The 26,790-nt window shown below is 42.1% G+C and overlaps 1 protein-coding gene across 2 annotated transcripts in view; it reads left to right on the forward strand.

The window, feature by feature from the left end:
- The window catches only part of mdga2 (MAM domain containing glycosylphosphatidylinositol anchor 2), a 1,081,316-nt gene that overhangs the window by 225,756 nt on the left and 828,770 nt on the right, over window positions 1-26,790 (forward strand). For both annotated transcript variants that reach the window (XM_033027338.1, XM_033027337.1), the window contains exons 2-3: window positions 8,427-8,566; window positions 23,453-23,627. In XM_033027338.1, the coding sequence (XP_032883229.1) occupies window positions 8,427-8,566; window positions 23,453-23,627 (315 nt within the window). The remainder of the gene's footprint in view (window positions 1-8,426; window positions 8,567-23,452; window positions 23,628-26,790) is intronic.

The following is a 26,790-nucleotide window of genomic DNA, read 5'->3' on the forward strand; positions in this document are numbered from 1 at the left end:
GGCAGCTTGAGAGCCCATTGTAATTATCATCACTGGAAGCTCCTGGAAAAAAGGTTGTCTGTGAGAAGCTGCGGTTACAGTTGGCAACGTCCCATTGTGATGTCATTGTGGCACTTGGCAGCTTGAGAGCCTATTGTGATTGGTGCACTGTGAGTGGCATTGTGACATCATCATTGGAAAGTCCTGGAAAAAAGCTGTGTGTGAGAACCGTTTTTTGCCTTTTTATTTAAACTTGAATCATCATTAACTTGTGAAATATAGGATGAAATCTTAAGTGAACCTGATTACTGCATGGAGGGTAAAAATGTATCAAAACATGTAAAAATGTAAGTGCCACCGCGTAGCTTTTTGACAAAGGTAGAAAAACACATACACACAGACAGACACACATACAAGATGACACTTTTAATAGTATATAGATAGATACACATGGAAAGATTTTTGGTGGCTGCCTGGAATGCGCTGCTGGGGTGGTGGTGTAGGCGGATGCGATAGTGGCATTCGAGAGGCCTTTAGTTAGGCAAATGGCTATGTAGGGAACGGAGGGACATGGATCATGTGCAGGCAGATAAGAGTGTCTTGGCATCATGTTCAATACAGATATTGTGGGGTGAAAGGCACTGTTCTTTGCTCTATGTTGAAGTCATTCTGAAGGAAATCAATAAAACATGCTCTGATAATCTTGCCTCCCATGCAAGGCAAGTTTGAACTTCTGCCTATGACCTGGTTGGTTTTGTGTTTTTATACAAGTGAGAAAGAAACAAGGAGGAAATTGAATGTACAGGTAGTGACTAAATCCATTTTTTGTTATTGGATGTGATTGTTGTCACTTCAGCACTTACATGTGGCACTATGTTGCTTGAAGAAGCAGCATAACTTGAGTCATGCAAACAAAAACTCGACTTCAATTTCAAGTTTATTGTCATTTTAACGGTTGTGGTGAGATACAGGTACATTGAAATATCCTGCTTGCACATAGACTCAGACAACACACAAAAACAAATTATATACAGGAATTATGCACAAATTCCCCATAAAATTCTGGAAGAAAAAAAATCAAAGCTGGAGTGCAAAAACATAATTAGAAAAAAAAACAAGTCCTTAGTAGTGCAAGAGGTGGACCTCAGTGTTTCATTCATGAGTTACATTTAGGATTATGTGGGTTGGTTTAATTTGTAGGAAAGTAGTTGTTCTTGAACCAAGTGATCATAGAATCATAGAATCATAGAAAGTAGGTGCGAGAGTAGACCATCAGGTCCGTCGAGCCCGCACCGCCATTCACTCATGGCTGAACACTAAACAGACACACTTACCCACAAACAGTAGACACAAGACACAGAACACAAGACACTACCCTCCCCTCTATACCGCTATCACCCCTCTCCACCCCAAGAACCGCGTGATCTCCTGGGGGAGGCAAAAAACCGGATAAAAACCCAGGTCCAATTCGGGAAAAAAATCCGGGAAATTCCTCTCCGACCCCAATCCAGGCGATCGACACTTGTCCAGGAGATCACTCAGGTCTACTATACTAACCATACCTAGGTCCATATCCCTGCCCTCTCCCCGTAGCCCCTTATCCCCTTGGCAGCTAAAAAACCATCTATTTTTGACTTAAATAAATTTAACGTTTCTGCTTCCACTGCTCCCTGGGGCAGTGAATTCCACAAACTAACCACCCTCTGGGTGAAGAAGTTCTTCCTCATCTCAGTTTTAAAAGAGCCCCCCCTCACTCTGTAACTATGTCCCCTAGTTCTAGCCTCCCCGATCATTGGGAACATCCTCTGTGCATCCACCCGATCAAGGCCCCCACGATCTTATACGTTTCAATGAGATCGCCTCTCATTCTTCTAAACTCCAAAGAGTAGAGTCCCAGCTTACCTAACCTTTCCTCAGCGCATTTAGATAAAGCACTTTCAGATGATTTTTACTACCCTTCCTTTCCGTTTTTGCCCCTTTTACATCTAGAGCTTTATCTTCACACATTCTGGATCCTCCTGTCACATTTTGATTTTCCGCTTCCCTAGCCTCCCTTAGCTCACTGTACCCTTACTAAATCACTGTACCTTTAACCAAAAAGCAGAAATGCTAACCTGAGGCTGCACCCAATCAGCTGCTTCCTCTAGTCTGCTCCCACCAATCAGCGGCTTCCCCAGAAACCCTCCCTATGGAGTGTGGAACGTTACGGGATTTGGTAAGCTCTGACCCTCCACCGCTGTCTCCAACGGTCCTGGGTCTCCGCTAGAACAAGCCCCGTGCCCGACTCAAGCCCTCACCGCTCTGACCCTCCACCGCTGTCTCCAACGGTCCTGGGTCTCCGCTAGAACAAGCCCCGTGCCCGATTCAAGCCCTCACCGCTCTGACCCTCCACCGCTGTCTCCAACGGTCCTGGGTCTCCGCTAGAACAAGCCCCGTGCCCGATTCAAGCCCTCACCGCTCTGACCCTCCACCGCTGTCTCCAACGGTCCTGGGTCTCCGCTAGAACAAGCCCCGTGCCCGATTCAAGCCCTCACCGCTCTGACCCTCCACCGCTGTCTCCAACGGTCCTGGGTCTCCGCTAGAACAAGCCCCGTGCCCGACTCAAGCCCTCACCGCTCTGACCCTCCACCGCTGTCTCCAACGGTCCTGGGTCTCCGCTAGAACAAGCCCCGTGCCCGACTCAAGCCCTCACCGCTCTGACCCTCCACCGCTGTCTCCAACGGTCCTGGGTCTCCGCTAGAACAAGCCCCGTGCCCGACTCAAGTGATGTGGGACTTCAGGCTTCTGTTCCTCCTGCCGATGCTAGCATCGAAAAGAAGGCATGGCCCAAATGGTGGGGATTCTTGATGATAGAAGCTGTCTTCGTGAGGCAATACCTCATGTAGATGCTTTTGCTGGAGGAGAGGGCTGTGATGGACCAGGCTGAATCCAACACCCTCTGCAGCCTCTTGTTTTCCTGAGCATTGAAATCGTCATGCCAAGCCACGTTGCAACCAGTCAGGATACATTTGACAGTACATCTGTGAAGGTTGGATGGAGAATTCTGCAACGTACTGCATAGTTTTTAACTTCTATGCTTTAGATCCTGCATCTCCCTTTATATCTCTGTTCCATCCAGTCGTTCCATGTCCTCTAGCAGTTCTTCATTCCTTTCTGTTCTTCATTATTAATGTGAATCAGAGCAGCTATCATGGAGCTCAGTTGACCATTAATGCAAATGTAATGTCTTCCAAATTGTGCTTTGGGGGTTTCTGTAGAAAGTGCAAATTACAGGCCTGCTCCAATCTTTCACCAGTAAGTAACTCTTAGTTAGCATATTAGTCATGTTACATTGATGATGACAAGGTTAATCCTCTGGAAATCCACTTCATCATATTTCTTTCTCAACATTACGCAATTGAAAATGCCCACTCCTCTTCTCCCAAGTGAAACATGAAAGCAAACAATCTCACTGTTTGTGCATCACTCAATTGGGACATTGTGTAAGGTGCCTTTGTGATCCTGCTCACCTTCCCACTCCGAAACTCTTCCCAAATGCTAGGTTTCAAACAACCCCTCCACCCTACCACCACCACAGTTACAGACCTAATCAAGAAGCAAAATGGTAACGGGTCCACTGCATCTGTGATATTCCAGCACATCCTGAAAGGTGGACCAGATTGTCTAGGCAATAGTAATTGATGACAATACTACTGTCAGTGTGCCTAGTCAAGAGAAGAAATCTTTTAGTCTCAAAACCCAGAAGCGATTCTGTGTATCTGTCAAAGGAAATGGCTTCAGGCGTGGTATAGCCAGTTTCTAGTTTTCTCTTTTGTAGCTATAATCCCAAACGTGCAGAAACATGGAGTAAGCTATCTGCTCTTTGAAGAAACAAGAGACCATTAGGGTAATTCCAAAGCGAAGAAGATCTGTTACTTGATACGAACTATGGAAGGAGCAATCTCCTTCAAAATTCCAGATTGAGGTCCGGTGGCAGTTTCCAGCAATTCATTGCAACATTGCCAGTCATTGAATCAATGTAGAGATAATGCTGGAGGTAGATTGTGACTCATCAGACTGCAGGATTTCAGTAAAACACATTCAGATCGTTGAGTCATGCTCCTATTGTAGAAACACACAAAAGGCTTTAAATAATTATTCTTTTGCAAAAGGCTTCCTTGAGCCTGTGACAACAATGGATAATCCGATTCCAATCAATACACCCACACAACCTTCTTGTGATCATTCCCAGCTGGCTTTTGTTGAATGAACCACATGTAAGTTGGAAAATCCTCAGGAACTGCACAGTAAGAAGCTCCTAATGAAGCAAATTCAGGGAAATGGATAGCATGCTGTGTTGCTTATCTGATGGTAGGTAACATCTCATGCTGCATTCTTGAGGGCAGTTTTGGTGAAAAGGGACATTTCAGAACCCTTTTAGGTGATATGAACTTCATCCCCATCTAAATCCAGGAATTCTGTTTGGCTTAATCTACAGTTACATTTTCCAGCTGCAATTTTCAGCTTTGATATCAAAATGATTTTTAAATTCACTGATCCTACTTAGTCTTGGTTTCTTTGAGTCAATGCATCTTGTGAAATGAGGATGAAGGTTGAGCAATAATCAGGATTTTGCCACATAATGTCAGGCAGAACCTGCTTTTCTGAACCTCACCTTCCACCCCATCAGAAGTCATATACAGCATATAAACCTCCAACATTTTCGCCACCACCAACGTGATCCCACTACTGACCACATCTTCACATCTCCACCCCTTTCTGCTTTCCACAGAGACCGTTCCCTCCGAAACTCCCTGGCCAACTCGTCCCTTCCCACCCAAACCACTCCCTCCCCAGGTACTTTGCCCTGCAACCGCAGGAGATGCAACACCTGTCCCTTTACCTACCCCTCGACTCCATCCAAGGCCCCAAACAATCTTTCCAGGTGAGGCAGAGGTTCACTTGCATCTCCTCCAACCTCATCTACTGTATCCACTGTTCGAGGTGTCAACTTCTCTACATCGGTGAGACCAAGCGCAGGCTCGGCGATCGTTTCACTGAACACTCAGTCCAACATAACCAACCTGATCTCCCAGTTGCTCAGCACTTTAACTCCCCTCCCATTCCCAATCTGACCTTTCTGTCCTGGGTCTCCTCCATTGTCAGAGTGAGGTCCAGCGCAAATTGGACGAACAGCACCCCATATTTCGCTTGGGTAGTTTACACCCCAGCAGTGTGAACATTGACTTCTCTAACTTCAAATAGCCCTTGCTTTCCCTCTCTATCCCCTCCCCCTTCCCTATTCTCCCACCACTCTTACTGTCTCTGACTACATTCTATCTTTATCCCGCCCACTCGCCTGACATCAGTCTGAAGAAGGGTCTTGACCCGAAACATCACCCATTCCTTCTCTCCACAGATGCTGCCTGTCCCGCTGAGTTACTCCAGCATTTTTTCTTACACTGCAGTTCTTTCTTACACTGCTTTTCTGATTATTGCATAACCTTCATTCCGCTTTCTAAGGAATGCAGTGAAACAAAATATAAATGAGCAGGTCACATTATGGATTTACTTAAGATCATGAAATGTCAAAGCACAGGGGAAACCCAGTTAATTTTACTTCAACGATTTAAAAAAAGATCTTAACCTTGTGTCTTGCGACCCTTATAAACAAAGTGGAAGCTATTGGAATACGAGACCAAAGCTAAGATATTACCTCTGAAATCACTTCTAATTCCAAGATCCTTATGTAGATAATTGGGGCATTAATTTAGAAAGGGACTAATATGTAATGTGTTCAATTCCATTTATATAGGATGGTATTAAAATTCCCATAATGGGCTTGATTTTTAAACTTGGAATGTTTTCTTTCAATTCCAGTATCATGTCAATGATTGGAAATGTTAATTCTGTGTCTCCCTCTGTGGACTCTCCCTGTCTGATATTTATTTCTAGTGTTTTTTAACTAATATTTTAGCCTGCTTTGGACAATCAGCATGGAAGCAGGCCCTTTGGCACACCGAGTCTGCACTGACCAGTAATCTCTGTGCACTAGCCGTGTCCTACACATCGGGAACAATTTACAATGTTACCAAAGCCATTTAAGATACAATCCCATGTGTCTTTGGAGTGTGGGAGGGTACTCGAGCACCCGGAGCAGTCACAGGGAGAAAGTACACACTCCATATAGGCAGCACCCGTAGTTGGGATCGAACCCGGGTCTCCGGTGCTGCAAGCGCTGTAAAACAGCAATTCTACCTCTGCGTCACCATGCTGCCTTTGAATTTACTGAAGTCACCAAATGCTGTTGAGGGTAATAGATAATGTGCCCTCCTATTCAGAAGAATGTCAACCAACAAATGCACTAGAGAACCAATGATAATTTAAATTAAATTAAGTGATATTTTTAAAGGTTAAAAAGACCAGAAAATGCAGGACTGATTCAACAAATCGAGTCGCATCTATGGATAGACTTTTTGATCAATCACCTTTCTTCACAACTGGTAAGCATTAAAGATCAAATAAATTGAAGAGAATGATGGCAGAGGAAGAGAAAACACCAGAGGAGGAAAAAAAAACAAAGAGAAAGTGACAAAAAAGTGCGATAGAGTAGAAATGTGGAGATACAAGTGATGGTGTTACTGGCCAAAAAAAAAATAGTAAAGGCTAGTGAATAACATAGGATGTGTTCTGGGGAAGTGTAAACAAAAGATGAATGTAATCTGAAATTATCACAGAGGGAGAAAAAAAACTGCTTAATGGGTAGAAAATGCAAGATATAAGGCTGGAATAACTGATTACCTGAAATTCAGCGTTGAGTCAGGATGGCTGTAATATGCCAAATCAGAAATTGAGGTGCTGCTCCATGAGATTATATTGAGCCTCATCCGAATAGTGTCGGATAAGTCAAAGACAAAGAATTTTAAATGGGAGTTAAATCTACTATGCAGTGGTTGCTCATCTGTTGGTCAATGTCCTTGAAATAGATAGGAACTGTGGCTGATACAAGGATATGAATTGCTAAATTTTACATGTTCTATTATGTAGTGCCCCAAGGCTCACAAGCAGCTCGTACAATGATTTTTTTTCCCTCTCCTCGGAGAGAATCTTTGGCTGAGGGACAGGACGGGGTTGATTGTGTTGTAGATGTTACATTGTGCCAGACTGAAGATAATTCAGTGAGCCAGAAGGCCTATACTTGTCCTGTCTCGTAAATCCACTGCAGCAACTGGACTTCCACAGCTGATGATTTAAAAAAAATGTTTTTTGTGAACATGATTCCCTCAATGCATATTTTCCAAGAGACTGAGAATAAACTGATATTTAATGAAAGCTACTTTCAAAGACACTAAAAAAAATAACAATTTTCAAATATTAATATTTTTAATCTGATTAGCTGCTGGAGCTTGAGGGAGAGATGTTGGTCAAATACCAGTTCACCTCTTGGCCCATTCACTGCTTTCAAATTGTTTCTCATGGGAGCTTCTGCAGACGGAACGCTGGTTTACACTGACCTGCAACATGTTGCCTGTGCTTCAGCAGCCTTCTAGCTTGCATCAAAGGGTCTTGTTTTATGGAAAGCTTTGGCCTTCCCTGTGCTTTTAGCTACTCCTTGCTGCTCTGGGTCTGGAATGTCTGGAATTCTATGGCCCTGAGGAAGGTGGGAGGCCAGGTTTCAGATGGAGATAGATAAATATTTTGAAAGAGTGAGGAATTGAGGGTTTGGGGAAACTGGTAAAGACAAGGAGTTGAGATCCGCATAGATCAACCATGCACATATTGAAAGGCAGAGCAGGATTGAGGAGACTGGTGACCGTCTCCTGCCCATGTGCTCTTGTTTGACTGTGTTCTTGTGAATTTCAGCATTAGAGTTTTAAAACACTCTCTTCAGACATGGAGATCAAAATATCATCACTGAGCCAAGCTGTGTGAATAGGAATGTAGTGAATGAGGTGCATATCTGTTCTAACACTGACCACTCTTCTCTGTTTTGTGGAGAATTATCTTCCACTGTTTGATGTTTTGTTAGGCATTGAATTCTCATTGTTCAGGTACAGCTACATAATGATCAGCAAACCGTTGAATATGTCAACACTAACCAATCTCTCATACTCGATTTTAGCCAATGGCACTAATCAATTCAGAATTTTAGTGCAGAATTCTAACAATATTCTGAAGTCCAAAGGTTTGTTTATGGAAAAATATGGAAATATTTACTGCGTTTGCAAGTAATGCAGTATCTCAGTTATGTTCATACACATTTTTCTGCGTAGGTTTTATATATATATTTAATATATATACAATATTATAATCAATCTATACAGAAAAAAAACCTTTGAAATTCAGAGTTACAGCAGTTGAATGTGTTGAAAATGTGTGGGATTTTGTGAATGAAAACGTTTCGGGATTTTACAATGAACAAGCATTTGAATAATTGCCACTGTTTGCACCTTTTGTTCTTTCTGTAGCTCCACCGACTGTAAGCATCATGCACTCTGGTCAAGCATGCAACATTGAGGAGGAACGATATACAGAGAGAGTGTACACAATTCGGGAAGGAGAAACTTTGGAGCTTACCTGCCTTGTTCGAGGCCACCCGCGGCCACAGGTGAATGAAAAAAATACCCTCATATTTCCATGCAGAATTACCACTGTACTTATATTTTATGCATGCTATTTTATCAAATTATTTCTGGGATTCAATAGTTTAGAAATAATCAAGATGTTCTTTGCAAGTATAATTCAAGGAGCACTTTATACAGTGGATGAACCATTGCCCTTTCAATTTAATTTTAAGTTTGCCCATTGGGAAAGAATTCTCCTCTGTACCCCAGATGCAAGTGGCCTGTGTGAAATATGTTTAGTGACCACAATCCTTTGCCCAATAACTATGGCATATAACTCAATAATAGATCATAATTTGGTATTAAATGACAAGAGGAATCGAATCGAGCAAAGAGGTCCTTCTGCAGTTGGACAGTGCCCTAGTGAGACCACACCTGGAGTATTGTGTGCAGTTTTGGTCCCCTAATTTGAGGAAGGACATTCTTGCTATTGAGGGAGTGCAGCATAGGTTTACAAGGATAATTCCCGGGATGGCGGGACTGTCATATGCTGAGAGAATGGAACAGCTGGGCTTGTACACTCTGGGGTTTAGAAGGATGAGAGGATATCGCATTGAAACATATAAGATTGTTAAGGGCTTGGACATGCTAGAGGCAGGAAACATGTTCCTGATGTTGGGGGAGTCCAGAGCTAGGGGCCACAGTTTAAGAATAAGGAGTAAGCCATTTTAGCAACATAATTCAGGCCATTAAATGCAGTAATGAATTACATACAGAAGTAAGTTTTCTTCTGAGATTGGGACTGACACGAGTTGCAATGGGAGGGAGGTAAGAGACATTTATGTTGCTCTTAACTGTTGAAAACTGACTTGAGAATTCTGGTGTCAGACATGTCAGTAAAAATTTCGCCAGGCACAAAACTTCCTCATCTTGACTGTGAATGAGAAAGTAAAATTATATGTAAAACTTCCTTAAAATATCTTTCAGATTGTTTCATGTTATTGTTTGTCAGCTCTGTTCAACCCATTGCTTATTCTACCGCTGTGCCCTATGCCCCCATTGTGCTATTCCATCATTCCTCCTCACCTCCTTATACTGACTATTGCCCCTTCACCCTCTCAGTCCTGATGCAGGGTCTCGACCCAAAATGTCGACTATCCCTTTGTCTCCACAGCCTAACCCTCCAGCAGTTTGAGTTCCTCCAGCAGTTTGTGTTTTGTTTTAGCTTTTTCAAAACTCGTTAACTTCATAGATTATCTGATGGATTATTCCATTTTGTTGAATTCTCTTTCTTTTTATCACATTTTATCTTTTTTGATTGCTGGGTGGAAATTATATTTAGACATAATTCAACACACTTTTTCAGCATTTTGTGGTTGGTTAGGCACCAATCAGCAATCCCATGGCATAGATGGGTGGACTAGAGCCATGGATTATTGAGGGGTGGGTGCGTGTGATTTTTAGTTCACGATCATTTGTGGTGTGTGCTTATAATTTATGATCTAGAATCTAGACCTTATTTATAATGGTGGATATGCAATGGAAGGCATTTAAAGACTGCATGGATGAACTACAACAATTGTTAATCCCAGTTTGGCAAAATAATAAATCAGGGAAGGTAGTGCACCCGTGGATAACAAGGGATATCTGGGATAGAATCAAAACGAAAGATGAAGCATACAAATTACCCAGAAAAATCAGTCTACCAGAGGACTGGGAGAAATTCAGAATCTATCAGAGGAGGACAAAGGGCTTAATTAGGAAATGGAAAATAGATTATGAAAGAAAACTGGAAGGGATCATAAAAACTGACTACAATAGTTTTTATAGATATGTGAAGAGAAAAAGATTAGTTAAAACAAATGTAGGTCCCTTGCAGTCAGAAACAGGTGAATTGATCATGGGGAACAAGGACATGGCAGACCAATTGAATGACTACTTTGGTTCTGTCTTCACTAAGGAAGACATAAATAATCTGCCGGAAATAGCAGGGGACCGGGGGTCAAATGAGATGGAGGAACTGAGTGAAAACCAGGTTAGTCGGGAAGCGGTGTTAGGTAAATTGAATGGATTAAAGGCCGATAAATCCCCAGGGCCAATAAGCTGCATCCCAGAGTACTTAAGGAAGTAGCCACAGATATAGTGGATGCATTAGTGATAATTTTTCAAAACTCTTTAGATTCTGGAGTAGTTCCTGAGGATTGGAGGGTAGCTAATGTAACCCCACTTTTTAAAAAGGGAGGGAGAGAGAAAACGGGGAATTACAAACCAGTTAGTCTAACATCAGTAGTGGGGAAACTGCTAAAGTCAGTTATTAAAGATGGGATAGCAGCACATTTGGAAAGCGGTGAAATAATTGGACAAAGTCAGCATGGATTTATGAAAGGTAAATCATGTCTGACGAATCTTATAGAATTTTTCGAGGATGTAACTACTAGAGTGGATAAGGGAGAACCAGTGGATGTGTTATATCTGGACTTTCAGAAGGCTTTCGACAAGGTCCCACATAAGAGATTAGTATACAAACTTAAAGCACACGGTATTGGGGGTTCAGTATTGATGTGGATAGAGAACTGGCTGACAGACAGGAAGGGGAGATGCAACGAGACCTGGGTGTCATGGTACACCAGTCATGGAAAATAGGCATGCAGGAGCAGCAGGCAGTGAAGAAAGCGAATGGTATGTTAGCATTCATAGCAAAAGGATTTGAGTATAGGAGAAGGGAGGTTCTACTGCAGTTTTACAGGGTCTTGGTGAGACCACACCTAGAGTATTGCGTACAGTTTTGGTCTCCTAATCTGAGGAAGGACATTCTTGCCATAGAGGGAGTACAGAGAAGGTTCACCAGACTGATTCCTGGGATGTCAGGACTTTCATATGAAGAAAGACTGGATAGACTCGGCTTGTACTCGCTAGAATTTAGAAGATTGAGGTGGGATCTTATAGAAACTTACACAATTCGTAAGGGGTTGGACAGGCTAGATGCAGGAAGATTGTTCCCGATGTTGGGGAAGTCCAGAACAAGGGGTCACAGCTTAAGGATAAAGGGGAAATCTTTTAGGACTGAGATGAAAAATACATTTTTTACACAGAGAGTGGTAAATCTCTGGAATTCTCTGTCACAGAGGGTAGTTGAGGCCAGTTCATTGGCTATATTTAAGAGGGAGTTAGATGTGGCCCTTGAGGCTAAAGGGATCAGGGGGTATGGAGAGAAGGCAGGTACAGGATACTGAGTTGGATGATCAGCCAGGATCATATTGAATGGCGGTGCAGGCTCGAAGGGCCGAATGGCCTACTCCTGCACCTATTTTCTATGTTTCTATGTCTATAATAGGAGGGAAAAATAAGTTTGTTGTTTTAGAGAAGGAATATTGGGTCATCAGCAAAGTAAAACACTTAATTGTTTAACATTTTTAAAAACGTATTCCTCACCATCTCAATCTCTTGCTCCTCCCATCAGCAATTGAACCCTTGGTTTTCTTAAATCATTGCAAGGAGTGGGGAAGAATAATTTTTTTCATGGGGCAAAATAAAAAGCTACACATTCTCTGCCACTTTTTATGCAGATCTCCTTCTGTGTTTTGATCAGTTTATAAATAACACGTGGAATTGCACACTAGATTCACTGGGACATGAACTGGCTCACGCTAATACAGAGAGGTGGAGCTTTTCAACTTCAGTTGAGAATATTGTGCTTCCTGTATATAATGGGGATTGGCTGGTGGTTAGATTCAGCCTCACTCTGTGTGGCAAAGGGTCTCCACTCAAAGTATAAGTTTAAAATCTGCCCATTACGGGCTGCCGCCTGATGATCTGTTGAGCATTTCCTGCATTTTCATTTTTTATTAAATTTCAGATAATCATCTTGTTCATCTGCACACTTCCATGTTAATTCAAACAACATTATTTTCTTCAAGGTACTCTTCAAATAAAATCTCGATCCTAATTAAAAAACAATTCTAATAGATGCAAACATTAAGGTTTCTATGAATTATTTTAGTACATTTGCATTTAAATCAGGATTACAATGCAACACAAGAACTGAGATGAGTGGCATAATTTTTCCTTTTGAAGATTGTGTTTTGCTTCTTGCTAGATCAAGCCAGATACTATTGAATCACCTCGCCTCCACTGCTCAGTGTAATACGTTTTTGGACTTCTTCAGTACCAAAATCACCAGCATTCATCACAAATTGAACTCTTTCTCAGCTTCTGCTCACAACAGCCCACCCTGGACTTCCACACTGGACTCCCCACTCTCCACCCTATCTACTTTCCAGCTGCCAACAATCGAAGAAATAACTAAACTCATCACCAAGTCCAAGAACTCCTCCTGCTTGCTTGATCCCATCCCTACTGTCCTGGTTAAATCCTGTCTGCCCTCTATCTCACCCATCATAACGTCCATAATTAACTCCTCCCTATCAACTGCTACTGTCTGTACATCTCTCAAAACAGCTTCTGTCACCCCGATTCTAAAAAAAAACAGGTTCTGATCCAAACAATCCAAATAACTACCGCCCCATCTCCAACCTCCCATTCATCACTAAACTTCTGGAAAGGACAGTAGCGACACAACTTCAAGTCCACCTTCAAAACAATAACCTCTGAACCATTTCAGTCCGGTTTTCGCCACAATCACAGCATTGAAACAGCCTTGGTAAAAATTACAAATTATCTCCTTCTCGCAGCTGACACCGGCCACTTATCCATCCTGATCCTCCTCGACCTCACAGCAGCCTTCGACACCATCTCCCACCCAATTCTTCTGGAACGTCTATCTGCCACCGGCATCAACAACAATGCACTACTTTGGTTCAGGTCCTATCTACACGACAGAAAACAGTTCATCCAGGGAAATAAAGTCACATCCACAACTGCCACAGTCACCCATGGTGTTCCTCAGGGATCGGTGCTGGGGCCACTGCTTTTTATCATCTATATTCAACCTCTTGGCAATATTCTCCGTCATTTTGGAATCAATTTTCACTGCTACGCCGTTGATACACAACTTTACCTCTCCACAAAACCAAACACCTCCCTTCCCCCAACTACCCTCACCACCTGTCTTCAAGCTATCAGCAACTGGATGTCACTCAACCTTCTAAAACTCAATAGAAATAAAACAGAAATCATGCTAATTGGCTCAAAGTCCACACTCTCCAAAACCCACCCGTTCACCATTTCAGTTGATGGCTCACCCATACCCACCTCCTCCCATGTCAAAAGTCTCGGCGTAATTCTGGACAGTACACTTTCCTTTGGCCCCCACATCAGCAATATCACACGCTCTGCATACTTTCATCTCCGCAACATCTCCAGACTCCGCCCCTCCCTCTCCAAGGACAATACAAAAGTCCTCAGCCACGCTCTGGTCACATCCCGCATCGATTACTGCAACGCCCTCCTCACTTGCACCTCCAATAAACTTCTTAATCGCCTCCAATGCATTCAAAACTCTGCAGCCCGGGTCATCACCCGCACCAGATAATCGGACCACATCACACCCATCCTCATTCAGCTCCACTGGCTCCCTGTGTACCACCGGATTAACTACAAGATTTTACTGCTGGCCTTCAAAGCCCTACACCACCTTGCTCCCCAATACCTCACTGACCTGCTGCTACCATACACTTTTTCCCGGTCACTTCGTTCCTCCTCAGCTGCAATTTTAACTGTCCCCACATTTAGACTCAGCACCATGGGTGCCAGAGCCTTCAGCTGCTCTGCCCCACGTCTCTGGAACACTCTCCCACCTCCCACCCGTCACCTGGACACTATCGATCAATTCAAATCACAACTCGAAACACACCTGTTTAGATTAGCATACCCGACATAACTTCCACCATGTTCACCCTGGTTTTATGACTTAAAATGTTTTGTGTATTTTTAGTTTTTTTTGTTTTTTGTTTTTAATCAACTTGATTTTAATATTGATAAATGTATTGTGATTTTATGTCCTGTAAGGTGTCCTTGGGTGTCCAGAAAGGCGCCAGCAAATAAAATGCATTATTATTATTATTATTATTATTATAATGCTTAATCTTTATTAATAGTATTTATTTTCAAAAATAAGCTTATCTGGTGCTAAGATCCCTTTGCTATCTTCAGCTGCAGAATATTTGCAGCAGCTAGATGCACTGGAATGTATAAAGCGCCATAACAAATTACCATCAATATACTAAACAGAGCAGTAAATAATAGTGGATAATGAAACAACAGTTGTTTATTTATTATACTGCAAATATTTTAACAGGCTGGTTGAAGGCCTGCCTTATCCTGCAGGCTTCAAAAAGTTAATATAATTATTTCAAATGTATCTGGTATATCTCACCAGGTAACAAATACAACCGATATGCCTGGAATGCTAAAACCATAAAAATGCTGTTTGTTGAATATTTAGTGGGCTATAGCAGTCTGCCAAATATAGATTGAACTAGGAGGGCAATTTTTTATTTGAATCTGGTCTGCACCTTTTGCTCCTGCATAATTCCTGTATGTTTTAATCTCATTTTTGCCTTCACTTGGGAGAATTAATAGACTCTGTTTTAACAGAGGTTTTGAAATGATGATTGCATACACACTGTGACCATTATCCAAGCAAGGACATTTTTTCTATCACTCCCTTTAAATTCTCTTATTTGTCTCTGTGTGTTCCCTTTTGATTTGGGCTACAGATTCATTCCATCACTCATTCCGTCAAGAAATCCCCCATGGATTGCCACTTAATATAGCTCCAACTCTCTCTATAACCTGGGTCATGTCTACAGTGCACCATTGCAGACACTAGTCCATCCATTATACAATGAAGCACCCAGAACTGTAAACAACTCCTAACAGATTGGATCATTTGAGTCCAATTTTAGTCCTGTTTCTGCAACTATGGGACCACCATTGATTTTTTTGTTTTAGTTTTAGCTTTATAGAGATACAGCATGGAAATAAGCCCTAAGACCCACCAGGTCTGCACCGACCAGTGATCCATGTACACAAGCACTATCCTACACACTCAGGATAATTTACAATTTTCACCAAAGCTGAATTAACCTACAAACCTGTACGTCTTTGGAGTGCAGGAGGAAACCTGAGCTCCCGATGAAAACCCACGCGGTCACGGGGAGGACGTACAAACTCCGTACAGACAACGCCCGTAGTCAGGATTGAACCTGGGTCTCTGGCACTGTAAGGCAGTAACTCTACCGCTGTGCCGCCATGCCGCCACATGGATCGTGGATAGCTTTGATAGAAATCAAACTAAAATAATGTACGTTCACTCGAAAATCGGACTTGGTTTATCTGGAGCTTAGATAATATTGATTCTCACTTGCAACATTTGCAACAAAGTTAGCAATTTGAACTCGATTCTGAGATGTCCAGGGACCTTGGTTCTGTTGTCTTCTGTATTTGACAATGTACCATTGTCACAAAAAGAGAACACATAATTCCCCTGCTTCTCAGATGATCTTGGAAGTCAATGAACATTAAATACTCTCTTTCTTCATGTTAATATCTCATCATGAAAATTCAGACATTTTCTGAGTCGAATGATGAATGCAGAATCATTTGGTCCTTTGTTAACTGTCATTACACACCATTCTGTTTAAAATATCTCAGCTGATTTTAGGTCACAGTTCTTCATATTAAATTATCTCCGGCAGCTGCAAATGCTTAACACCTGGAGACAACATGGATCATGGAAATCAAAAGACTTTCATACTATATGGCTGGTAGTGTGACTTTCGGTGCCAGCTCCTCGGAATTGAATGAGTGAGATTTCAGAGGTGCAATAAATTAATTCACAATCATCTTCACTGCTTGAAGTAGACATTGGCACTGTATGGTTCCTCTCAGATCTGATCAGGTTTTGGCAGATTTTCATAGTTAGGCTTCCATATGTACTAGTACAGGTGAACCATGTTTACTGTGATATGCCATGCCTTGTGTTCAATACGAAGCACATCACAATTAGCTAATGACAGACCTTGTACCAGTGCTTTCTGCAGGATCTCTCTCCTCCTCTACCTGCTTAAGTTTAAAACAGGCCAGTAATTGAATTACCATTGGTTCCATTGAACACTTGACCAGGGAATTTGAGATAATTAACAATAAATCATTTATTTTGTTATGAAATAACTTCAATTGAAATTGAGAGATTACCATATCCTTGTAGTAAGAGCAAACAACAACCACAGAAGACTGTGGAGGCCGTCAATGGATATTTTTAAGGCAGAGATAGATTGTTGATTATTACGGGTGTCAGTGGTAATGGGAAGAAGGCATGAGAATGTGGTTAAGAGGAAAAGATAGAATCAGCAATGGCGGAGTAGGATGTGCTGAATGGCAGAGTAGGATGTGCTGAATGGCCTAATTCTGCTCCTATCACTTATGAACATGAATTTTATTTCTTTATTTCCATGTTACAAGCTGAAATGTACACATAACTATAATTGTCCTGGGTTGAATCTGTGGACAATCAAGTAAGGGATGACTTCTGACAATGTCATTCTTGCAATCTGCTGCCCTTGGTCCACATGGTGGCATTTGCCAGTGATAGCGCATTCCACCCTTCCTGACTATCAAGGTAGTCTTACCTTGGTGGTAAAGTCACTTTGCCATCAATACTTATAATTGAAACTTTCCTTTGAGACACTCCCTTTCCCCAAATGGCTTGATCAAGTCTTCAACTCTTTTCCTCTACTGTCTGGGAAAGTGTTAGCTATTTGATGCTTCTTATAACGTTAGTGTCATAGAGTCATACAACATGGTGACATGTCCTTCGGCTCAACTCATCTATTCCAAACAAGATGTCCCAACTAGATGTTGCATTTGCTTGCATCTGGCCCATATCACTCTATGTACCCGTCCAAAGGTCTTTTAAATGTTTGGTTATTGTACCTGACTTAACCACTTCTTCCAGCAGCTCATTCCATATTCCCACCACCCTCTGTGAAAAAAAGAAAGTTGCCCTTCAGGTTCCTATCAGATCTTTCCCCTCTCACATTAAAACTATGCCCTCTAGTTCTTGATTCTCATATGCAGAGAAAAAAGACTATGTGTATTCACCCTATCTAGTGCCCTCATGATTTTATACACCTCTTAAAATGTCACCTCTCAGCCTCTTCCATTCCAAGCAATACAGTCCTGGGCAAGTGGGCCACACAAATGCCCAACCTCTTCCTATAGTTCAGATCCTCGAGTCCTGGCAACATCAATGTAAATTTTCTCTGCACTCTTTACAGCCTAATGATTATACGGTGACCAAAACTGAACTCAACACTCCCAAGTGTAGCTTCACCACACCTTGTACAACTGTACCATAATGTTCCATCTTTTATGCTCAATTCCCTGACAGATGATGTCCAATTGCCAAAAGCCTCTTTACCACTCTATATGTTTCAAGTGATATTTTCAGGGAACTATATACTTGTGTTCTACAACACTCCCCAGGGCTCCACTGTTCACTGTGAAGGTGCTGCCCTGTTTGACCTCCCAAAAATGCCACATCTCTCACATATCTGAATTTAACACCATCAGCTATTTGTCCACTTGATCAAGTTCAAACTGTAACTCTTCATAACCACCTTCACTGACTACAATACCATGTTTGTTATAATTTCTGAATTACAGTCAAAATTGTCAATATAAGTTTTTACTGTGTTTACACTTTCTACTTCAATAAATTTCCAATGGAGAGACAGTTCTAATAAAATTATACATTCACAGCAGTAAATTTCACATGAAGAAATAAAAACTTCCCGGCTCCTGCTGTGTCTTCATACACACAATTGGTTTAATTATCTGTGCTACAAAAGTATTATTTTAACCATTTGCAGCCTACCTTACCACAGTATTAGGAATATTATAGCTTCATGCCCAGTCTTCTGCATAGATGCCTGAATAACCAAACCATCTGTTAATGTAGGTACAGTTAGCCACTCTTGCAGCAGCTGACTAAGTCAGTTTGTTTTGTTTATGGAACGATTATTAAGAATTGGGATGGGGGTGGAATAAGACCAATCTGTAGAAACCAGGAACTGCAGACGCTGGTTGGCAAAAAGGCGACACAAGGTGCTGGAGTACAGGTGGCACAGTAGCGCAGTGGTAGAGTTGCTTCCTAACCGCACTGGGTTTGGTCCTGATTATGGGTGCTGCCTGTGCGGAGTTTGTGCATTCTCCCTGTGGCCGCATTGGTTTTCCTCGGGTGCTCTGGTTTCCTTCCATATTCCAAAGATGTGCAGGTTTGTAGGTTAATTGGCTTCTGTAACTTGTCCCTAGTGTGTCGGATAAAACTAGTGTATTGGTGACCTTTGGTCAACTTGGACTTGGTGGGCCGAAGGGCCTGTTCCCACGCTGCATCTCTACAACTAAAACTAAAAAACTCTTTCAGCGGGTGAGGCGGCAACTCTAGAGAACATGGATAGGTGATGTTTTGGGTTGGGACACTTCTTCAGGCTGATTGTGTTGGTAGGGAGGAAGAAAGCTGGAAGAGAGGGGCAGGACAAAGCCTGGCAGGCAATAGATTGATACAGGTGAGGATTTTCTTTTGATTGGCAGATGGTTGGACAAAGGCCAGAGATGAAAAGACAAAATGACAAAGGGATTGAAGAGTTGCAATTTGTAAAGCTAAATGAAATAATGTAGGTGGAAGAGGAGGGGGAGACAGGAGCGTCACCTTTCCATGTCTTTTAGAGATGCTGCCTGACCCGCTGAGACTCTCCAGCACTTTGTATCTTTCTCTGACCAATCTGTACCATATAGTGAGTGAATATTAGTCTATGCTACATATGCAGCAGCCTGTTATGAAGGGTTTTAAAACAGACTATGAAAGAGCAAGTATTTTAGGATTACAGCCACTATATTCTACTCTCTTAAATTCTGCATTCACAGGTATTCCAAGTGTCCGTCATCCATGTCATTTGCAAAATGGTGCAAATGGCTTTCAATTCAACAGAACATAATGCAATGATGCCATCTAAAACTGGAAAACAAAACTATCAGCATAACTCTCATACACTTTCTTGCCGGAAAGCATTTAGAAAAAACATATTATTTTGTCTTCAATGCCCAGAATGCAAGCACCCTTTCTGGCTCATATTCTACATAGTTAATGCTGAATAAAGGGATTAGTAACCACAAGATCAAATTGGTTGTCATATTCTCACTGATCATATTGGTGACAATTTTTAACCTTGATGAGATTCTGAATGATTTGAAAGATAATGAAAGTTTGCCTCAAGGACTAACTGCTTGGTGTTGCTTGGTGACACCTTTACGTGCGGCATTCGTAAACCTAAGTTCAAAGCTGTGTGTAAGTGATTTGCAATCTGTGACAGCATATATGAACGACAGTGTTCCAAAATCAAGGTGTCAGATAAAATAATTGTCATTATTATGTGGGTATGAAATAATGTGTTCACAATGTACCATTGGACCATAGAATGATAACGCTGTATAGCATAGAGACAGGCCCTTCATGCCTATCTTGATGCTTACCCAGACTTATCCCATTACCTCAATTAATTCCATATCATTCCAGGCTTTACTCATTCATGCCCCTTGCTAAAGGAAAAACAGACCCAGTCACCGGGCAACATCCTCATGAATCTTTTCTGCACCCTCTCCGACTTACTCACATCCTTCCTGTCATGTGGCAACCAGAACTATGTACAATACTCCAAGTGTGGTCTGACCAATATTTTGTACAACATGGTGTCCCAACACTTTTATTCACTGCCCTGGCTGCTGAAGGTAAGCACGCCTTATGCCACCATCATCACACCTGTGTTGCCACTTTCAGGGAACTAAGGACTTGTACCTCTAAATCCCTTCCTATGGGAGTCTTCGCTCCCAACTGCCCTTTACTCTTGTGCGTAGGAAGGATCTGCAGATGCTGGTTTAAATCAAAGTAACTCAGCGGGACAGGCAGCATCTCTGGAGAGAAGGAATGGGTGAGGTCGAAACGACACCCATTCATTCACTCAAGAGATGCTGCCTGTCCCGCTGAGTTACTCCAGCATTTTGTGTCTATCTGCCCTTTACTCTTAATATATTTTGAGGATTCACCACCGAGTCCATGAGGACCATTGATCACCTGCACACTAGTTATATGTTATCCCATTAATGCATCCTACACTCGCTAGGGCCAATTAACCTACAAACATGCATGTCCTTGGAATATGGGAGGAAACCGGAGCACCCGGGGGAAACCCACGTGGTCACAGGAAGAACGTACAAACTCCGTACAGGCAGCACCTGTAGTCAGGATCGAACCTGGGTCTCTGGTAAAGCAGCAGCTCTACCGTTGTGCCTCTGTGGAAAGAGATGCAGATTCAGGTTAAAAACTATTTTCCTATTTTCACAGGTGAACTTGTTTATGTTCAGAGAGAATGCTTTGAAAATAGACACAAAATACTGGAGTAATGGACCTGTCCCACGGTACGAGTTCATTCCAAAAGCTCTCCCGAGTTTGCCCTGATTCGAACTCGGAGATTTACGGTAAAGGCCACTCGTCGGTACTCGGGGCTCTCGTGGACATTTTTATTCATGTTGAAAAATCTTCACGAGTCTTCCTGTGCTTACCTGCCTTTAGTGAGTCTTCCCGAGTACCTGCCGTTAGTGCTAAGAGACGTCCCCGTGCTTACCACAAGTTTGATTTTTTTTAAACTCGGGAGAGCTCTTGGAATGAACTCGTACCGTGGGACAGGGCTTTAACTCAGTGGGTCAGGCAGCATCTCTGGAGAAAAGGAATAGGTAACGTTTTAGATCGGACCCTTCTTCAGATTTTCTCAGAAGAGAATGCCTTGATAGGTGGAGAGCAAGAAGACAGATGTCTTCTTAGACCAGGTGCTGACTTGGAAAAGGTGATAAAGATTTGTTAATTTCAGCCAGTCTGGAGGAGGCATAAAGAGATGGGAGATCCGTGAGAGAGAAACATACATTTGTGAGGTGCCCCACACAGCATCAGATGGCAGGCCAAAATAAAGAGCTCTCTGAGCAGCCAGCAGATCAGGCAGTATTCATGGAGAGAGAAACTGGTTGGGATGTGGTTTTGGGTGAGGAATTGTTAGAGGGTTAGCATTTTAGTTAACAGTCTTACATGGGGGAAGGGTTGGGCACACCAGGCTGGGGTGTTAGTACTATCTCTCTCTCCAGCCTCGTTTTGTAAGTGGTCCCAGCATTATTATTTTTTTTTGTTTGGTCCTTCCCTTATATTTTCAGTCTGATGAAGGGTTCCGACTCGAAATGTCACCCATCCTTTTTCCCCAAAGATGTTGCTTGACCAGATGAGTTACTCCACAACTTTGTGTCTATCGTCAGTATAAACCAGCATGTGCAGTTCCTTTCTACACATTATTTGTTTTTGTTCTGATATTTGGTGTTTCCAGTTTTTGCTTACCATTCAGTCCTTGGGCAGTTATGATGTAAATTATGTTTTTACTGCACAGATGTTGCTCAAAATGCCAGTTTTTTTCCCCAGCATCTTCTTTTATTGCAGATTTCTAGCCACCGCTGCTGTTTTTTTATCTTGCAATTTTTATTTATTTCCCCTGACCTCCCCATTAACACCTTCCCCAGACAGATTAGCTATAATTACCGAACATGAAACACCATTCCTTAATCATCATTAATCTGTGCATCCCACTTTCTTTGGTCTCATTTCTCTGCCAGACATTCATTTTCTTCTCTACATCCCTTCCCCTCTCTCTGAGTTTAAGCGTGCTTGTTTTTCTAATTTTTTCCAGTGCAGTAGAATAGTAATTGACCTGAAACTTTACCTTTGTTTCTCTCATAGACTCATACACCGTGGAAACAGGCCTTTCGTCCCAACTTGCCCATGTCAACCAACATGCCCCATCTACACCTGTCCACCCCCCTCCCCTCCTGAGCTTGGCCCATAACCCTCTAAACATATCCTATCCATGTACCTCTCTGCATGGATGATAGACACAAAATGCAGGAGTAACTCAACGGGTCAGGCAGCATCTCTGGAGAAAAAAAAACAGATGAGTGAAGACCTTTCTTTTATCAGAAGTATGAAGAAGGGTCTTGATCCAAAATGTTACATATTCCTTTGCTTCAGAGATGCTGCCTGACTTGCTGATTTTCTACAGCATTTTGTGTCTATCTTTGGTGTAAACAAGTATCTGCAGTTACTTCCTACACTTTACCTTTCTGCATAGATGTTGCTTGACCTGCCTAGCATTCCAGGTTTTTTTTATTCCTATTTTTATTGCATTAACGCAAACTTTGGATCTGACCTAGTCAGTATATTCCTACATATCTTTTATATTCTGTGGAATTAAAATAATTCCTATCAATGTATCACAGAAGTGGTGCACTCTCTTTGAACTTTGACTATTGAATGAGCTGCCAGCAGAGGTAGTCGAGACAGATACAATAACAACATTTAAAAGACATTCAGACAGGTGCATGAATAGGAAAGTTTTAGAAGGATATGGAGCAAATGTGGGCTGATGGGACTAGTGTAGATGGGACAACTTGTTCAGCATGGACAAGTTTGGAACAGTTTCCATGCTACATGACTGTTGAATGAAGGTGCTTTTTCTCAGTTCCGTTTAGTTTATTGTCACGTGTACCAAGGTACAGTGAAAACCTGGTCTTGCTTGGTAACCAGTCAGCGGAAAGATAGTACATGATTACAATCAAGCCATTCACAGTGTACCGATACACGATAAGGGAATAACATCTAGTGCAAGATAAAGCCGAGACTCACCATTGAGATAAATAGTAATTCAGGACTGCTCTCTAGTTGCAGTAGGATGGTTCAGTTGCCTGGTAACAGCTGGGAAGAAACTGTCCCTGAATCTGGTGGTGTGCGTTTTCACACTTCTGCACCTTTTGCCCGATGGGCTCTGTGGCTCTGCCTTCTGTATCAAAGTTAATAACCATCTCTAATGTTACTTGCTCAGATCAGATGGACCAAAACTGCAGGAAGTGCCTCAGACAGGTTCCACGATAACAGTGTCTTCAACGAGACCTTGAGGATCACCAGAATCCAGCGTCACCAGGGAGGCCGCTACTACTGCAAGGCTGACAACGGCTTGAGTACCCCTGCAATCAAGTCCATCAGAGTAGATGTTTACTGTAAGTAACGAGCGAGCACGCTGACATTTTTCGCCCACAGTGTTCAGACCTGCACAGATCGAGTCCCATCAAAGTTCATGATTGCTGCAGAGAACCTCTGGTTGGTTACTGCTTTGATTACTGAAACTGTTACTGAAAGATGTAGCAGGAGAGAAATCCATAATTAATGTTGTTATCCACAAATCCCCTCTTCTTTCTCTTGTTTGGGGACGTGCTGTTGAGCTGCGAGCCTCCTGGGACATACCTGTAAGGGGCATGTTATTAATGGGACAGTGGCGAGTGTTGTAAGGGCTGTACACTGGGGGATTGAAATGGGAACTTCTTCCATACGAGAAGTTATCACTGTTAGAGTTATGGTTGCACATGGATTTCAATCTTCATTTCTGAATGCATATGAAAAATTAAATTACATTTGCTGAAAATAATAACTGATTAATTCTGCAGAGTATATGTTTGCAATATAAACAACTTAAGCTTATCTTTCTATGTAGCACATTGTGAATGACCAGCAGAATGTTTGGGTTCTGTAGATTTTTGTTTATTAATTCAATCAAAGTTAGCCTAATTTCAATGGTTTGAAACCATCAATGCACAACAAATATTTTGTGATATTTGAAACATTACAAATGTGAGTAACGAACAGGACTCATAATCAGCAGTCACATTTTCAAAGGAGTCCGATAAACCGAGGGATATGATTACTGATCCAAAATCTTGTGTCGCCGAAAATGAGCCGTTACTAATTGCAGAAACAATTTGCTGCATCAAATGGCGTGAGAATTCTGCAGGTGAGTCTCTCTGTAATATTAAAGCAGAGGCATCTTTCAGTGACTTATCATTAGAAGGAATGGGGAGCTCTTTGATTTCACTTGTAACAATTGTTAAAAACATACAATGATCTCAAGCACAGTCTACAACTATGATCCTGCCTGGACTCGCATTTTCATCAGGAAAGGGTTGAATGAACCTCAGCTGTGTTTTTTCTTTGCTGTTGGCTTTGATCTAGTCCAGTTTCTCATTAATGATCAATTTATCTGAGTAACCTTGCTCTCAGTTTTCAACAGATGTCCTGGAGAAAAAGGAGGTTTGAATGAGAGGTTATACCAAATTGGAGCAGGAGCAAGCTTTGTGTCCCCTCAGATCTGCTTTGCCAACACTCATTAAGATTGTGGCTCTTTCAGCAATGGAGCTAGAAACCCGTTCACAAGTTATAGGAGTAATAATAATGGATGGGATTTATATAGCGCCTTTCTAATACTCAAGGCGCTTTACATCGCATTATTCATTCACTCCTCAGTCACACTCGGTGGTGGTAAGCTACTTCTGTAGCCACAGCTGCCCTGGGGCAGACTGACGGAAGCGTGGCTGCCAATCTGCGCCTACGGCCCCTCCGACCACCACCAATCACTCACACACATTCACACACATTCACACATGTAGATTTAGGCAATTTGGCCCTTCGAGTCCACTCCGCCATTCAATCATGGCTGATCTTTGCCACCTAATCCCATTTTCCTGCTCTCCCCATAACCCTTAACACCCATTCTAATCAAGAATTTCTATATCTCTGCCTATCCACTGACTTGGCCTCCACAGCCCTCTGTGGCAATGACTTCCAAAGATTTACTACCTTCTGACTAAAGAATTTCCTCCTCACCTTTCTAAAAGAGCGCCCATTAATTCTGAGGCTATGACCTCTGGTCCTGGACTCTCTCACCAGTGGAAACATCCTTTCCACATCCACTCTATCTATGCCTTTCATTATTCTGTAAGTTTCAATGCAGTCCCCCCCTCAACCTTCTAAACTCCAGTGAGTAGAGGCCCAGTGCTGTCAAACGCTCATCATAATGGATCATATCAGGCATCAAACATGCCCTGTGTCCCAGCAGGTTTGTGCCGACTATCTGAATCTCAGTACACGTGACAATAATAAACCAATACCAATGCACCCATTTACATTAACGCTACACTAATCCCATTTTGTTCTCCACACATTCTCATCAGCTCCCCACAGATTCTAACAGTAACCTGAAGTAAGCGCAAATTAAAGTCACCAATTAACCGACTAACCTGCAAAATTTATGGAATACTAGACTAAGTGGGACCCGTTGGGTCCCAGCATCACACGGGAGGGCAGGTCACCAACGCAATATTCCACCTCTCCACCAATTCCAATATTGCTCGCCAGTGGGGGGGGGGGGGGGGGCTTTCTGTTGCGCTAGTATGGGTGTTGCGGGCCGAAGGTACTGGTTTCCAGAGGGCTATTATAGATATTGTGGGACGAATGGATTCTTTGGCTGGCATCCAACTGTTGCAATGATTTTAAAAACCAAGCCAAGGCAAACAATTGGGCTGCAGCCACCTGACAACCAAAATTCATTTTGTAAACACAAACTTTTTAAAAAGGCGACGCAAACAATTGGGCTGCAGCCACCTGACAACCAAAATTCATTTTGTGTACACAAACTTGTTAAAAAGGCGAGGCAAACAATTGGGCTTCAGCCACCTGACAACCAAAATTCATTTTGTGAACACAAACTTGTTAAAAAGGCGAGGCAAAATTACATTCACTTTTTTTGTTTATTCACAATTATGTGTTGTATGACTTAACAATTTTTATGTACACTTTATTTTATGTTTTTCTCTTTCCCTTAATTATGTTTAACAGTGTCAGGAGATGTAGAACTACTGTAGAAACTATGAAGGACAACTCTGGATTCGGGATTCCGAGGTACTTGGCTGCATCACATGAATCATACAGTCTGGTAATAATAGCCAATGCAAGATAATAGTCGAATAAATATCGGAGGTCTCACCTTCTGTAGTTGGAACATCAGAGGTGCGAATGAGCCAATTAAGAGGGGTAAAATTCTGGCACAATTAAAATCATTAAATATGGATATTGCTTTCCTACAAGAGACACATCTGAAACAACAAACTCAGATCAGATTAAGGGCAAATTGGATAGGTCAAACCTATTACTCCTCATTCACCTCTAAAGCAAGAGGCACGGCTATTATAATTCGGAAGGGTACACCTTTTAAATTAAAGAAATCTATATCTGATAAAGAGAGAAGATATGTTATAGTCACGGGAGAAATTTACAATACACCATTAACTATGATAAATATTTACGCGCCTAATTTTGATAACCCACAATTTT

The sequence above is a fragment of the Amblyraja radiata genome, chromosome 9, assembly GCF_010909765.2.
Source record: "Amblyraja radiata isolate CabotCenter1 chromosome 9, sAmbRad1.1.pri, whole genome shotgun sequence".
Classification (NCBI taxonomy): Eukaryota; Metazoa; Chordata; class Chondrichthyes; order Rajiformes; family Rajidae; genus Amblyraja; species Amblyraja radiata.